The 17,256-nt window shown below is 48.6% G+C and overlaps 1 protein-coding gene across 6 annotated transcripts in view; it reads left to right on the plus strand.

The window, feature by feature from the left end:
* The window catches only part of LOC140476049 (uncharacterized), a 452,737-nt gene that overhangs the window by 215,152 nt on the left and 220,329 nt on the right, over nucleotides 1-17,256 (plus strand). For all 6 annotated transcript variants that reach the window (XM_072568002.1, XM_072568006.1, XM_072568005.1 and 3 more), the window contains 4 exons: nucleotides 10,463-10,585; nucleotides 10,854-11,036; nucleotides 13,892-13,945; nucleotides 15,585-15,785. In XM_072568002.1, the coding sequence (XP_072424103.1) occupies nucleotides 10,463-10,585; nucleotides 10,854-11,036; nucleotides 13,892-13,945; nucleotides 15,585-15,785 (561 nt within the window). The remainder of the gene's footprint in view (nucleotides 1-10,462; nucleotides 10,586-10,853; nucleotides 11,037-13,891; nucleotides 13,946-15,584; nucleotides 15,786-17,256) is intronic.

Genomic DNA, 17,256 nt, shown 5'->3' on the forward strand with positions numbered 1-17,256 from the left:
CCCGATACACCCCACTGTAAACCCTGATACACCCCACTGTAAACCCCGATACACCCCACTGTCAATCCCGATACACCCCACTGTAAACCCCGATATACTCCACTGTAAACCCCGATACACCCCACTGTAGACCCTGATACACCACACTGTAAATCCTGATACACCCCATTGTAAACCCCGATACACCCCACTGTAAACCCTGATACACCCCATTGTAAACCCCGATAGACCCCACTGGAAACCCCGATACATCCCACTGTAAACCCGGATACATCCCACTGTTAACCCCGATATACCCCACTGTAACCCTGATACTCCCCACTGTAATCGCTGACACACCCCACTGTAATCCCCGATAGACCCCACTGTAAGTCCCTATATACCCCACTGTAAATCCCAATACACCCCAGTGTAAACCCCAATACACCCCACTGTAAACCCAGATAGACCCCACTGTAAACCCCGATACACCCCACTGTAAACCCCGATAGACCCCACTGCAAACCCCGATATACCCCACTGTAAACCCCGATACATCCCACTGTAAACCCCGATAGACCCCACTGCAAACCCCGATATACCCCACTGTAAACACTGATACACCCCACTGTAAACCCTGATACACCCTACTGTAATCCCTGATACACCTCACTGGAAACCCTGATACACCCCACTGTAAACCCCGATACACCCCACTGTCAATCCCGATACACCCCACTGTAAACCCCGATACAGCCCACTGTAAACCCTGATACACCTCACTGTAAATCCCGATACACCCCACTGTAAATCCCGATACACCCCACTGTAAACCCTGATACACCCCACTGTCTATCCCGATACACCCCACTGTAAATCCCGATACACCTCACTGTAAACCCTGATACACCCCACTGTAAACACCGATACACCCCACTGTAAACCCCGATACACCCCACTGTAAACCCTGATACACCCCACTGTCAATCCCGATACACCCCACTGTAAACCCCGATACACCTCACTGTAAATCCCGATACACCTCACTGTAAACCCCGATACACCCCACTGTAAACCCTGATACACCCCACTGTAAACCCTGATACACCCCACTGTAAACCCCAATATACTCCACTGTAAACCCTGATACACCCCACTGTAAACCCCGACACACCCCACTGTAAACCCTGATATACCCCACTATAAACCCTGATACACCCCACTGTAAATCCTGATACACCCCACTGTAAATCCCGATACACCCCACTGTAAACCCCGATACATCCCACTGTAAACCCTGATACACCCCACTGTAAATACTGGTACACCCCACTGTAATCCCTGATACACTCCACTGTAAACCCTGAAACACCCCACTGTAAACCCCGATACACCCCACTGTAAACCCCGATACATCCCACTGTAAACCCTAATACACCCCACTGTAAAATCTGATACACCCCACTGTAAACCCTGATACACCCCACTGTAAACCCCAATATACTCCACTGTAAACCCTGATACACCCCACTGTAAACCCCAATATACTCCACTGTAAACCCTGATACACCCCACTGTAAACCCCGACACACCCCACTGTAAACCCTGATATACCCCACTATAAACCCTGATACACCCCACTGTAAATCCTGATACACCCCACTGTAAATCCCGATACACCCCACTGTAAACCCCGATACATCCCACTGTAAACCCTGATACACCCCACTGTAAATACTGGTACACCCCACTGTAATCCCTGATACACTCCACTGTAAACCCTGAAACACCCCACTGTAAACCCCGATACACCCCACTGTAAACCCCGATACATCCCACTGTAAACCCTAATACACCCCACTGTAAAATCTGATACACCCCACTGTAAACCCTGATACACCCCACTGTAAACCCCGATACACCCCACTGTAAACCCTGATACACCCCACTGTAAATCCTGATACACACCACTGTAAACCCCGATACACCCCACTGTAAACCCTGATACACCCCACTGTCTATCCCGATACACCCCACTGTAAACCCCGATACACCCCACTGTAAACCCCGATACACCCCACTGTAAACCCTGATACACCCCACTGTAAACCCCGATACACCCCACTGTAAACCCTGATACACCCCACTGTAAACCCTGATACTCCCCACTGTAAATCTTGATACACCCCACTGTAAACCCCGATACACCCCACTGTAAACTCTGATACACCCCACTGTAAACACTGATACACCCCACTGTAAACCCCGATACACCCCACTGTAAACCCCGATACACCCCACTGTAACCCCCGATAGACCCCACTGTAAACCCCGATACACCCCACTGTAAACCCCGATAGACCCCACTGCAAACCCTAATATACCCCACTGTAAACCCCGATACACCCCACTGTAAACCCCGATAGACCCCACTGCAAACCCCGATATACCCCACTGTAAACACTGATACACCCCACTGTAAACCCTGATACACCCTACTGTAATCCCTGATACACCTCACTGGAAACCCTGATACACCCCACTGTAAACCCCGATACACCCCACTGTCAATCCCGATACACCCCACTGTAAACCCCGATACACCCCACTGTAAACCCTGATACACCTCACTGTAAATCCCGATACACCCCACTGTAAATCCCGATACACCCCACTGTAAACCCTGATACACCCAACTGTCTATCCCGATACACCCCACTGTAAATCCCGATACACCTCACTGTAAACTCTGATATACCACACTGTAAACCCCACTACGTCCCACAGTAAACCCTGATACACTCCACTGTAAACCCTGATACACTCCACTGTAAACTGCGATACACCCCACTGTAAACACTGATACACCCCACTGTAAACCCTGATACACCCCACTGTAAACCCCGATACACCCCACTGTCAATCCCGATACACCCCACTGTAAACCCTGATACACCCCACTGTAAACCCTGATACACCCCACTGTAAACGCCGATACACCCCACTGTAAACCCTGATACCCTCCACTTTAAACCCCGATACACCCCACTGTAAACCCAGATACACCTGACTGTCAATCCTGATACACCCCACTGTAAACCCTGATACGCCCCACTGTAAACCCTGATACGCCCCACTGTAAACCCTGATATACCCCACTGTAAACTCTGATACACCCCAGTGTAATCACTGATAAATCCCACTGTAAACCCCGATACACCCCACTGTAAACCCCGAAACACCCCACTGTAAACCCTGATACACCCCACTGTAAACCCCGATACACCCCACTGTAAACCCCGATACACCCCACTGTAAACCCAGATACACCCCACTGTAAACCCTGATACACCCCACTGTAAACCCTGATACACCCCACTGTAAACCCCGATACACCCCACTGTAAACCCTGATACACCACACTGTAAACCCCGATACACCCCACTGTAAACACCGATACACCCCACTGTAAACACCGATATACCCCACTGTAAACCCCGATAACCCCCACTGTAAACCCCGATACACCACACTGTAAACCCTGATACACCCCACTGTAAACCCTGATATACCCCACTGTAAACCCTGATACTCCCCACTGTAAATCTTGATACACCCCACTGTAAACCCCGATACACCCCACTGTAAACTCTGATACACCCCACTGTAAACACTGATACACCCCACTGTAAACCCCGATACACCCCACTGTAAACTCTGATACACCCCACTGTCAATCCTGATACACCCCACTGTAAACCCTGATACACCCCACTGTAAACCCCGATACACCCCACTGTAAACTCTGATACACCCCACTGTAAACACTGATACACCCCATTGTAAACCCCGATACACCCCACTGTAAACTCTGATATACCCCACTGTAAACCCCACTACGTCCCACAGTAAACCCTGATACACTCCACTGAAAACCCTGATACACCCCACTGTAAACCCTGATAAACCTCACTGTAAATGCCGATACACCCCACTGTAAACCCTGATACCCTCCACTGTAAACCCTAATACACCTCACTCTAAACCCCGATCCACCCCACTGTAAACCCCGATACACCCACTGTAAATCCTGATACACCCCACTGTAAACTGCGATACACCCCACTGTAAACTCTGATACACCCCACTCTAAACCCTGATACACCCCACTGTAAACCCCGATATACCCCACTGTAAACCCTGATACATCCCACTGTAAACCCCGATACACCCCACTTTAAACCCTGATACACCCGACTGTAAACCCCGATACACCCCACTGTCAATCCCGATACACCCCACTGTAAACCCCGATATACTCCACTGTAAACCCCGATACACCCCACTGTAGACCCTGATACACCACACTGTAAATCCTGATACACCCCATTGTAAACCCCGATACACCCCACTGTAAACCCTGATACACCCCATTGTAAACCCCGATAGACCCCACTGGAAACCCCGATACATCCCACTGTAAACCCGGATACATCCCACTGTTAACCCCGATATACCCCACTGTAACCCTGATACTCCCCACTGTAATCGCTGACACACCCCACTGTAATCCCCGATAGACCCCACTGTAAGTCCCTATATACCCCACTGTAAATCCCAATACACCCCACTGTAAACCCCAATACACCCCACTGTAAACCCAGATAGACCCCACTGTAAACCCCGATACACCCCACTGTAAACCCCGATAGACCCCACTGCAAACCCCGATATACCCCACTGTAAACCCCGATACACCCCACTGTAAACCCCGATAGACCCCACTGCAAACCCCGATATACCCCACTGTAAACACTGATACACCCCACTGTAAACCCTGATACACCCTACTGTAATCCCTGATACACCTCACTGGAAACCCTGATACACCCCACTGTAAACCCCGATACACCCCACTGTCAATCCCGATACACCCCACTGTAAACCCCGATATACTCCACTGTAAACCCCGATACACCCCACTGTAGACCCTGATACACCACACTGTAAATCCTGATACACCCCATTGTAAACCCCGATACACCCCACTGTAAACCCTGATACACCCCATTGTAAACCCCGATAGACCCCACTGGAAACCCCGATACATCCCACTGTAAACCCGGATACATCCCACTGTTAACCCCGATATACCCCACTGTAACCCTGATACTCCCCACTGTAATCGCTGACACACCCCACTGTAATCCCCGATAGACCCCACTGTAAGTCCCTATATACCCCACTGTAAATCCCAATACACCCCACTGTAAACCCCAATACACCCCACTGTAAACCCAGATAGACCCCACTGTAAACCCCGATACACCCCACTGTAAACCCCGATAGACCCCACTGCAAACCCCGATATACCCCACTGTAAACCCCGATACACCCCACTGTAAACCCCGATAGACCCCACTGCAAACCCCGATATACCCCACTGTAAACACTGATACACCCCACTGTAAACCCTGATACACCCTACTGTAATCCCTGATACACCTCACTGGAAACCCTGATACACCCCACTGTAAACCCCGATACACCCCACTGTCAATCCCGATACACCCCACTGTAAACCCCGATACAGCCCACTGTAAACCCTGATACACCTCACTGTAAATCCCGATACACCCCACTGTAAATCCCGATACACCCCACTGTAAACCCTGATACACCCCACTGTCTATCCCGATACACCCCACTGTAAATCCCGATACACCTCACTGTAAACCCTGATACACCCCACTGTAAACACCGATACACCCCACTGTAAACCCCGATACACCCCACTGTAAACCCTGATACACCCCACTGTCAATCCCGATACACCCCACTGTAAACCCCGATACACCTCACTGTAAATCCCGATACACCTCACTGTAAACCCCGATACACCCCACTGTAAACCCTGATACACCCCACTGTAAACCCTGATACACCCCACTGTAAACCCCAATATACTGCACTGTAAACCCTGATACACCCCACTGTAAACCCCGACACACCCCACTGTAAACCCTGATATACCCCACTATAAACCCTGATACACCCCACTGTAAATCCTGATACACCCCACTGTAAATCCCGATACACCCCACTGTAAACCCCGATACATCCCACTGTAAACCCTGATACACCCCACTGTAAATACTGGTACACCCCACTGTAATCCCTGATACACTCCACTGTAAACCCTGAAACACCCCACTGTAAACCCCGATACACCCCACTGTAAACCCCGATACATCCCACTGTAAACCCTGATACACCCCACTGTAAAATCTGATACACCCCACTGTAAACCCCGATACACCCCACTGTAAACCCCGATACACCCCACTGTAAACCCCGATACACCCCACTGTAAACCCTGATACACCCCACTGTAAACCCCGATACACCCCACTGTAAACCCTGATACACCCCACTGTAAATCCTGATACACACCACTGTAAACCCCGATACACCCCACTGTAAACCCCGATACACCCCACTGTCTATCCCGATACACCCCACTGTAAACCCCGATACACCCCACTGTAAACCCCGATACACCCCACTGTAAACCCTGATACACCCCACTGTAAAACCCGATACACCCCACTGTAAACCCTGATACACCCCATTGTAAACCCCGATACACCCCACTGTAAACTCTGATATACCCCACTGTAAACCCCACTACGTCCCACAGTAAACCCTGATACACTCCTCTGTAAACCCCGATACACCCCACTGTAAATCCTGATACACCCCACTGTAAACCCCGATACATCCCACTGTAAACCCTGATACACCCCACTGTAAATACTGATACACCCCACTGTAAACCCCGATGCACCCCACTGTAAACCCTGATACACCCCACTGTAAACACTGATACACCCCACTGTAAACCCTGATACACCCCACTGTAAACCCAGATACACCCCACTGTCAATCCCGATACACCCCACTGTAAACCCTGATACGCCCCACTGTAAACCCTGATACACCCCACTTTAAACCCTGATATACCCCACTGTAAACTCCGATACACCCCAGTGTAAACACTGATACATCCCACTGTAAACCCCGATACACCCCACTGTAAACCCCGAAACACCCCACTGTAAACCCTGATACACCCCACTGTAAACCCCGATACACCCCACTGTAAACCTAGATACACCCCACTGTAAACCCTGATACACCCCACTGTCAATCCCGATACACCCCACTGTAAACCCTGATACGCCCCACTGTAAACCCTGATACACCCCACTTTAAACCCTGATATACCCCACTGTAAACTCCGATACACCCCAGTGTAAACACTGATACATCCCACTGTAAACCCCGATACACCCCACTGTAAACCCCGAAACACCCCACTGTAAACCCTGATACACCCCACTGTAAACCCCGATACACCCCACTGTAAACCTAGATACACCCCACTGTAAACCCTGATACACCCCACTGTAAACCCTGATACACCCCACTGTAAACCCAGATACACCCCACTGTAAACCCCGATACACCCCACTGTAAACCCTGATACACCACACTGTAAACCCCGATACACCCCACTGTAAACACCGATACACCCCACTGTAAACACCGATACACCGCACTGTAAACCCCGATAACCCCCACTGTAAACCCCGATACACCACACTGTAAACCCTGATACATCCCACTGTAAACCCTGATACACCCCACTGTAAACCCTGATACTCCCCACTGTAAATCTTGATATACCCCACTGTAAACCCCGATACACCCCACTGTAAACTCTGATACACCCCACTGTAAACACTGATACACCCCACTGTAAACCCCGATGCACCCCACTGTAAACCCCGATACACCCCACTGTAAACTCTGATACACCCCACTGTAAACACTGATACACCCCATTGTAAACCCCGATACACCCCACTGTAAACTCTGATATACCCCAGTGTAAACCCCACTACATCCCACAGTAAACCCTGATACACTCCACTGTAAACCCTGATACACCCCACTGTAAACCCTGATACACCCCACTGTAAATGCCGATACACCCCACTGTAAACCCTGATACCCTCCACTGTAAACCCTGATACACCTCACTGTAAACCCCGATACACCCCACTGTAAACCCCGATACACCCCACTGTAAATCCTGATACACCCCACTGTAAACTGCGATACACCCCACTGTAAACTCTGATACACCCCACTGTAAACCCTGATACACCCCACTGTAAACCCTGATATACCCCACTGTAAACCCTGATACATCCCACTGTAAACCCTGATACACCCCACTGTAAACCCCAATATACCCCACTGTAAACCCTGATACACCCCACTGTAAACCCCGATACACCCCACTGTAAACCCCGATACACCCCACTGTAAACCCCGATACACCCCACTGTAAACCCTGATACACCCCACTGTAAACCCTGATACCCCCCACTGTAAACCCTGATACACCCTACTGTATACACCGATATACCCCACTGTAAACCCCGATACACCCCATTGTAAATCCCGATACACCCCACTGTAAACCCTGATACACCCCACTGTAAACCCTGATACCCCCCACTGTAAACCCCGATACACCCCACTGTAAACCCTGATACACCCCACTGTAAACCCCAATATACCCCACTGTAAACCCTGATACACCCCACTGTAAACCCCGATACACCCCACTGTAAACCCCGATACACCCCACTGTAAACCCCGATATACCCCACTGTAAACCCCGATACACCCCACTGTAAACCCTGATACACCCCACTGTAAACCCTGATACACCCCACTGTAAACTCTGAGACACCCCACTGTAAACCCTGATACACCCCACTGTAAACTCTGATACACCCCACTGTAAACCCTGATACACCCCACTGTAAACTCTGATACACCCCACTGTAAACCCTGATACACCCCACTGTAAACTCTGATACACCCCACTGTAAACCCTGATACACCCCACTGTAAACCCTGATACACCCCACTGTAAACGCCGAAACACCCCACTGTAAACCCTGATACCCTCCACTGTAAACCCCGATACACCCCACTGTAAACCCAGATACACCCCACTGTCAATCCCGATACACCCCACTGTAAACCCTGATACGCCCCACTGTAAACCCTGATACACCCCACTTTAAACCCTGATATACCCCACTGTAAACTCTGATACACCCCAGTGTAAACACTGATACATCCCACTGTAAACCCCGATACACCCCACTGTAAACCCCGAAACACCCCACTGTAAACCCTGATACACCCCACTGTAAACCCCGATACACCCCACTGTAAACCCCGATACACCCCACTGTAAACCTAGATACACCCCACTGTAAACCCTGATACACCCCACTGTAAACCCTGATACACCCCACTGTAAACCCAGATACACCCCACTGTAAACCCCGATACACCCCACTGTAAACCCTGATACACCACACTGTAAACCCCGATACACCCCACTGTAAACACCGATACACCCCACTGTAAACACCGATACACCCCACTGTAAACCCCGATAACCCCCACTGTAAACCCCGATACATCACACTGTAAACCCTGATACATCCCACTGTAAACCCTGATACACCCCACTGTAAACCCTGATACTCCCCACTGTAAATCTTGATATACCCCACTGTAAACCCCGATACACCCCACTGTAAACTCTGATACACCCCACTGTAAACACTGATACACCCCACTGTAAACCCCGATGCACCCCACTGTAAACCCCGATACACCCCACTGTAAACTCTGATACACCCCACTGTAAACACTGATACACCCCATTGTAAACCCCGATACACCCCACTGTAAACCCTGATACACCCCACTGTAAACCCTGATACACCCCACTGTAAACCCTGATACACCCCACTGTAAACTCTGAGACACCCCACTGTAAACCCTGATACACCCCACTGTAAACTCTGATACACCCCACTGTAAACCCTGATACACCCCACTGTAAACTCTGATACACCCCACTGTAAACCCTGATACACCCCACTGTAAACTCTGATACACCCCACTGTAAACCCTGATACACCCCACTGTAAACCCTGATACACCCCACTGTAAACCCTGATACACCCCACTGTAAATCCCGATACACCCCACTGTAAACCCTGATACACCCCACTGTAAACCCCGATACACCCCACTGTAAACCCCGATATACTCCACTGTAAACCCTGACCCCACTGTAAACCCTGACCCCACTGTAAACCCTGATACTCCCCACTGTAAACCCTGACCCCACTGTAAACCCTGACCCCACTGTAAACCCTGATACTCCCCACTGTAAACCCTGACCCCACTGTAAACCCTGACCCCACTGTAATCCCTGATACACCCCATTGTAAACTCCGATGTACTGTACCCCATTTTTAACACCACAATCTCTGTGTGATGTCTGTAGTGACACCTTCCCTACTCTCTGTCTTTGCAGGAACTTGGTGATTTGGAATCCGAAGTGAAGAACATTGAAAATAAACTTTTGAAGATTAACACCATCCTGTCCTCCATTAAACTCTGTGACCTCCCCATCGTGGAGCATTTGGAGAACAGACAGGTAGCAGCATTGGCCCTGCGTATCAGTGTCTTTGACGTTACTGACATTTGATACGATTTCCTCCTAAAGCCAGTAGAGTGTATTGTGTTAGTTTGCTCTTGTTGGTGATGGGTCAGCACCTGGTAATGTCTAGACATTGAGTCCTGATCAGCCTCTGAATGCTCTTCCCCATTTAGATCATGTATTTCCAGTGCTTCTGTAATCAATGTGAAATGCACAGATGTGCTTTTGCATCTTGTCTATAAAACCGTTTCTTTCCTGAGTTTAGATAATCCTGGAGAACCTTGAGGAGATGAAGGAGCTTGTTGGTATGATGGAGCACTGTAAGGAGACTCTGGGAATGACGCCAGAAGCAATCTGTACGGTCGAGGTCTTCACCAAGATTCAGCGGGTGTCCACAGAACTGACACATCTGCAGGAGGTGACAACACAGCAGAGCACCATGTTACAGGTACATCACCATTCACCTTACAGCCTGGAGAGTGAGCTCACAGACTGGTCCCTTACCTCACTCACTGACTGTTCATCCTAATTTAAAAATATTAATTTATGGGATATGGGTGTCACTGTTTGGGCTTCATTTCCTGCCCGCCCCTAGTTGCCCCTTGAGAAGGTGGGGGTGAGCTGCCTTCTTGAACCGCTGCAGTCCTGTGCTGTGGGTAGACCCACAATGCCCTTAGGGAGGGAATTCCAGGATTCTGACCCAGTGACAGTGAAGGAACGGTGATATATTTCCAAGTCAGGAAGGTGAGTGGCTCGGAGGGGAACTTGCAGGGGGTGGTGTTCCCATGTATCTGCTGCCCTTGTCCTTCTAGATAAAAGTGGTTGTGGGTTTGGAAGGTGCTGTCTGAGGATCTTTGGTGAATTTCTGCAGTGTATCTTGTAGATGGTACACACTGCTGTTACTGAGTGTCGGTGGGGGGAGGGAGGGGGTGTTTGTGGATGTGGTGCCAATCAAGTGGCTGCTTTGTCCTGGATGGTGTCAAGCTTCTTGGAGCTGAACCCATCCAGGGCAAGTGGGGAGTATTCCATTACACTCCGGACTTGTGCCGTGTAGATGGTGGACAGGCTTTGGGGAGTCAGGAGGGGAGTTACTCGCCGCTGGATTCCCATGGATTGGTGATTGACTTCATGAACCTATCTACTGAGCAGAAACTCCAATCCATATCAAATATTCATCTCCAGCTGTACAGGTGGTACCTTCTGGAATTCTCATTCTGAACTGGTGGCATGGTGGCTCAGTGGTTAGCACTGCTGCCTTACAGTGCCACGGACCTGGGTTCAATTCCAACCTTGGGACAATTGCCTGTGTGGAGTTTGCGCATTTTCCCCACGTCTGTGTGGATTTGCTCCGGCTTCCTCCCACAATTGAAAGATGTGCAGGTTAGGGTGAATTGGCCATGCTAAAACGTCCAGAGTGTTAGGTGCATTAGTCAGAGGGAAATGGGTCTGAGTGGGTTACTCTTCAGAAGGTCCTGTTTCCACACTGTAGGGATTCTATGAACCCTGCTTCTCATTTGACCCTTTCCCTGTGAAGCATATTAGAATATCTTGTTACATTAAAGACCATTACCTGCTCGATGTTTATATCTCTCCTCACTCCCACACAGTTATCTCTGGTGTTTACCAAGAATTGGTCCTTCGACCCTTCTATTGCTCATCTACACACTGCCCTCTAGTGACACCATCTGAATGCACAGTGTCCACACTCAGCTCCAACACACTGCCCTCTCTGAACTCCTCTACTGTCTCTGACTTGTCAGATAACGTCCAGTGTTGGAGGAGCAGTAATTCCCAGGAATTAAAGATAAGAAAGACAGGCCGTTGTTTTCAGCCTCTGTCTAAACTCTGTTCCTTAGCTACCAACTCCTTCCCTACCCCTGCAACAGCTCAGCCAGATATTCTGCAACCTTTGCCTCTCATTTGACCCGGGTCGAATGCTCACACACATATCCGCTGAAGATTAAAACCACCCATTTCCAACCTGTAACATCACCTGTTACTGCCTCTACCTGAGCTCCTCTGCTGCTCAAACCCTTATCAATGTCTTTGTTAAATCAGAAATTCACGACCACAGTACACTCTGTCCCATCCACTTTCACTTGTATCTTAAATATTGAAACTCATCCAATGCCTGAATGGCAACTTATACAGAGTCCTGTTCACCAGTCACCAAAGGTGCAGAAGCACCTGGGTGTCCTGGTGCGTGAATCACAGCCTCAGCATCTGGGTACGGCAAGTAATTCAGAAAACAAATGTTATCATCTATTGAGAGAGGAACTGAATGCAGGGAGTAGGGAGGTTATGCTTTAGTTATACAGAGCATCGGTGAGACCACATCTGAAGGTCTGTGTTCACTCCTGGTCACCTTCTTTAGGGAAGATGTTTAGAGAAGGTTTACCAAACTATTACAAGGAATGAGCGGGCTATCTGACAAAGAAAGATTGATTAGGTTGAGTCTGTGTCTATTGGAGTTTATAAAAGTTAGATGTGACTTGATTGAAATATACAACATCCTGAGGGAACTTGGCTGGGTGCATGTGGAGAGGATGTGGAGAATCTAGAACTTGGGAGCACTTTAAGGGATTGTCCATTTAAAACAGAGATGACAAGTTTTGTCTTTCTCAAAATGTTGAGTCTTTGGAACTCTCTTCCTTAAAAGATGTGGGAGCAGAATCTTTGAATATATTTAAGATTGAGACAGATAAGATTCTTCATAAGCCAGGGATGGGGAGGGGGTGGGGGGTGTTGAAATGTATTGAGGGTAAGTGGGTACACAGTGTAATCGGATCAGCCATGATTCTTTTGAGTGGCTTGTTGAGGTACATCGGCTATAGAGTTGACAGGACCTCAATTTCAAACTTCTCATCTTTGTTTCCTTATCCTTGCCTGCTCCCTCTCTCTGCAATCTCCGCTTACCTCATAACCCTCCAAGATCCCTGCACTTCTCCAATTCCAAATTGCCCCAATTACCATCACTCCATCTTTGACAGCTGTGCCTGGAGCTGTTTGGATGCCAAGTTCTGGAATTCCCTCCCTAAACCTCTCCTGTCACCTCCATTAAGATGCTGCTTAAACCTATGACCAGATTCTTGTTTCTATGACCTAGATGTCTTTATGTGGTTGGTGTTGCATTTTCTTTGATAACAATTCTGAAATGAGTCTTGGGATGTTTTACCATGTTCGACAGTGTAATGTAACAAGTTGTTGCTGTCTGTACCAATTTGTCTGTGTATCTGGGAATATATTGCTATGTTTGGCATGTGAAGCTCCTTTCATTTGGTACCATGTTATTATCTTTTCCAGTCACTGTTGGAAAAATTACAGGAATATAACACAGAGATGGAGAGGTTACAGCAGGTGAGTACATGTAGCAGAGGACACATGTTCCTCTCATCCCCATCCACATGTTTTCAGGACTGAGGCTGGAATCAGATACTCACCATGTCCCCTCATGTGAACAATAATATTGACATGACAATCCAGTTCAGTATCATTCACCCGTTGACCAGATGAAGGAGAGGAAGACCAGGATAGCGGTCCCTCTGTCCACAGGGAATGTGAGACGATCCTTGCACTGCTTCTCGATCACCCTTCTTCAGATACTTGCACTTGTTTGTAGGATGATGTGGAGGTGTTGGTGTTGGACTGGGGTGGGCAAGGTCAGAGGTCACACAACACCAGGTTATAGTCCAACAGGTTTATTTGAATCCACAAGCTTTCGGAGCGCTGCTCCTTCATCCCCTGACTACAACCTGGTATTATGTGACTTCTGACTTTGTTTGTAGGAGGCACAGGGTGACTGGTTCCCATTTATAAAGGTCTTTACTTTATCAATTAAAATCACAGCGTACAACAACTGGAAAGAGAAAATAAACTGTATATCTTCAGACTTGGGATGCTTTTTACTGCAGCACAGAAACACAGCTCCATCTCCTCCAGAGGTCCACTGGGTTCTGCCAAAGCATTCACAGCCCCAAGTTGATCAGTATCTGGGAGCCAATCACATCACTGTTGCCAGGCAGAAAACCTTTGTCTTTGATTAATATGTCATCAGTCCTCAGACCAATCAGCAACCAACCAAACCTCCATTTGTATACACCTCTTGACTCCAGTTCCTCTCCAATCAGGCTTCACTGTTGCTGTCTAAACTGTACTGCCAAAAATGTGAAGTTACTTTTAAATTAAAAAAAAATCTTTTGACAATCCTTGATTTTTAAAACAGTTCTTTCCCTGTTTCGGTCTACATCCAAAAGCACAAAGAAACGAAAAGGTGTGGTTTTTACATTTCTCAATCATTTGAAACCAATGATGGATATGCAAATAAAAGGTGACATAGTCAAATAAGACAATAAGTTGTGCTGCCATTGGACAGAGAGGACTAGTGATCAGTTTAACCTGAGGATCACTCCACCTCAAAAAACTAAAAGTCAAAATGCAACAATCTTGTCCCCACATCCTGGATTTGCCTCCCTCAATCTTTCTGCCTCACCCTCTGCCATTAGGATCCTCCTTATAATAAAACCATTTGACCAATATTTCATTCCCCTCCCACGAATGTCCCCTTCTGTTGGAGCCATTCCTTTCTGATTTATATGAGCTGCCTTGGGACATTATAACTCTAAACTTGTGCGATTATTGAGTGTTTTCAGATAAGGAGGAGAAAGTGGGGACTGCAGATCCTGGAGATCAGAGCTTAAAAATGTGTTGCTGGAAAAGCGCAGCAGGTCAGGCAGCATCAAAGGAGCAGGAGAATCGACGTTTCGGGCATTCCTGAAGTAGGGCTAATGCCCAAAACGTCGATTCTCCTGCTTCTTTGATGCTGCCTGACCTGCTGCGCTTTTCCAGCAACACATTTTTAAGCTCTGTTTTCAGATACCTAATGTACCTAATGGAATGAGTGGACTCCCTCAGGGGATGCCTATGGAACAAGGGTCAGTTTGTGTGGGAGGAGTTGGGTAAATATTCGAGGCTGACTAAACCTCTATCATTTTCCCAGATGGGTGAGCTTTATGATGAAACACAAGGCGAGAGGCTGGCTAGTCTGACCGAGCGGAGGGAGTTACTGTTGAACAGTGCACAGGAAGCACTGACTCAGTTTGTACAAGACAAGCCAGAGGGTGAGGAGCCAGTTGACAAGAGCAGCAGAGAGGAAGAGCAGTCAGCCACAGCACTGAGCAACCTCCCCTGGGACTCCAAGGTACTTCCTCGTCCGAACGTGGAGCTGGGACCGGTTTGGGTTCCAACATTTTCCAGGTGAAATTTGGGGCTGGGACATTTATGAGCTGGCTGACTATGACAGGCAGCTACAGGAGTGTGATCATACTGAGAAACAAGAGTCAAATTCAACCCTGACTACAGTGAGAATTCAAATTTCAATCCTCCAAACTCGAGAAATAAAAATGCTGCTCTGTCGAAGGGTCAGTGCTGAGGGAGTGCCGCACTGTCGGAGGGTCCATACTGAAGGAGTGCGCATTATCAGAGGGTCAGTGCTGAGGGAGTGCTGCACTGTCACAAGGACAGTACTGAGGGAATGCACACTATCGGAGGGTCAGTGCTGAGGGAGCACTGCATTGTCGGAGGGTCAGCATTGTCGGAGGGTCAGTGCTGAGGGTGCACCATATTGTCAGTGGGTCAGTACTGAAGGAATGCTGCACTGTCAGAGGGTCAACACTGAGAGAGCACTGCACTGTCGGAAGGTCAGCGCTGAGGGAGTGCCACATGCACTGTTGGAGGGCTTGTACTGAAGGAGCGCCACACTGTCACAGGGTCAGTTTTTAAGGAGATTTCTTCATATTCAGTCAAATACTTTGTTATTGTTGTCATGTGGGAAATGCAGCAGTCTGTGCACAGTAAGATCCCACCAACAGCATTGGGATTGTGTCGAGATGATCTGTTGACTGATTGGCCTGGATACCGTGGTGAACAGTCCTCTGCCCTGCCCCTTTCCTACAATGCAATGATATGGGGTCTCTTACATTCTCCCAGCAGGGAGATGGTGACTCAGCAAAGAGTCTTTGACAGTGCAGCACTCCGTCTGGGTCAGCTTGGCTTTGTGTGTTCCAGTCCTTGAGTGGGACTGAACCCAGAGTGGACTGAGGTGAAAGGTGGATAAAAACAATGACTGCAGATGCTGGAAACCAGATTCTGGATTAGTGGTGCTGGAAGAGCACAGCAGTTCAGGCAGCATCCAAGGAGCAGCGAAATCGACGTTTTGGGCAAAAGCCCTTCATCAGGAATAAAGGCAGTGAGCCTGAAGTGTGGAGAGATAAACTAGAGGAGGGTGGGGGTGGGGAGAAAGTAGCATAGAGTACAATGGGTGAGTGGGGGAGGGGATGAAGGTGATAGGTCAGGGAGGTGTGGATAGGTGGAAAAGAAGGTAGGCAGGTAGGACAAGTCATGGGGACAGTGCTGAGCTGGAAGTTTGGAACTAGGGTGAGGTGGGGGAAGGGGAAATGAGGAAACTGTTGAAGTCCACATTGATGCCCTGGAGTTGAAGTGTTCCGAGGCAGAAGATGAGGCGTTCTTCCTCCAGGCGTCTGGTGGTGAGGGAGCGGCGGTGAAGGTGGGTGTGCTGCCAGAGGGATGAGGATTCACACCGACTGGAGAATAACAACAACAGAACAGGAGGGTCTGTCTGTCTGACTGACTGAGGTAAAAACAATGACTGC

This window comes from Chiloscyllium punctatum, chromosome 4 (assembly GCF_047496795.1).
Source record: "Chiloscyllium punctatum isolate Juve2018m chromosome 4, sChiPun1.3, whole genome shotgun sequence".
NCBI classification, from domain to species: Eukaryota; Metazoa; Chordata; class Chondrichthyes; order Orectolobiformes; family Hemiscylliidae; genus Chiloscyllium; species Chiloscyllium punctatum.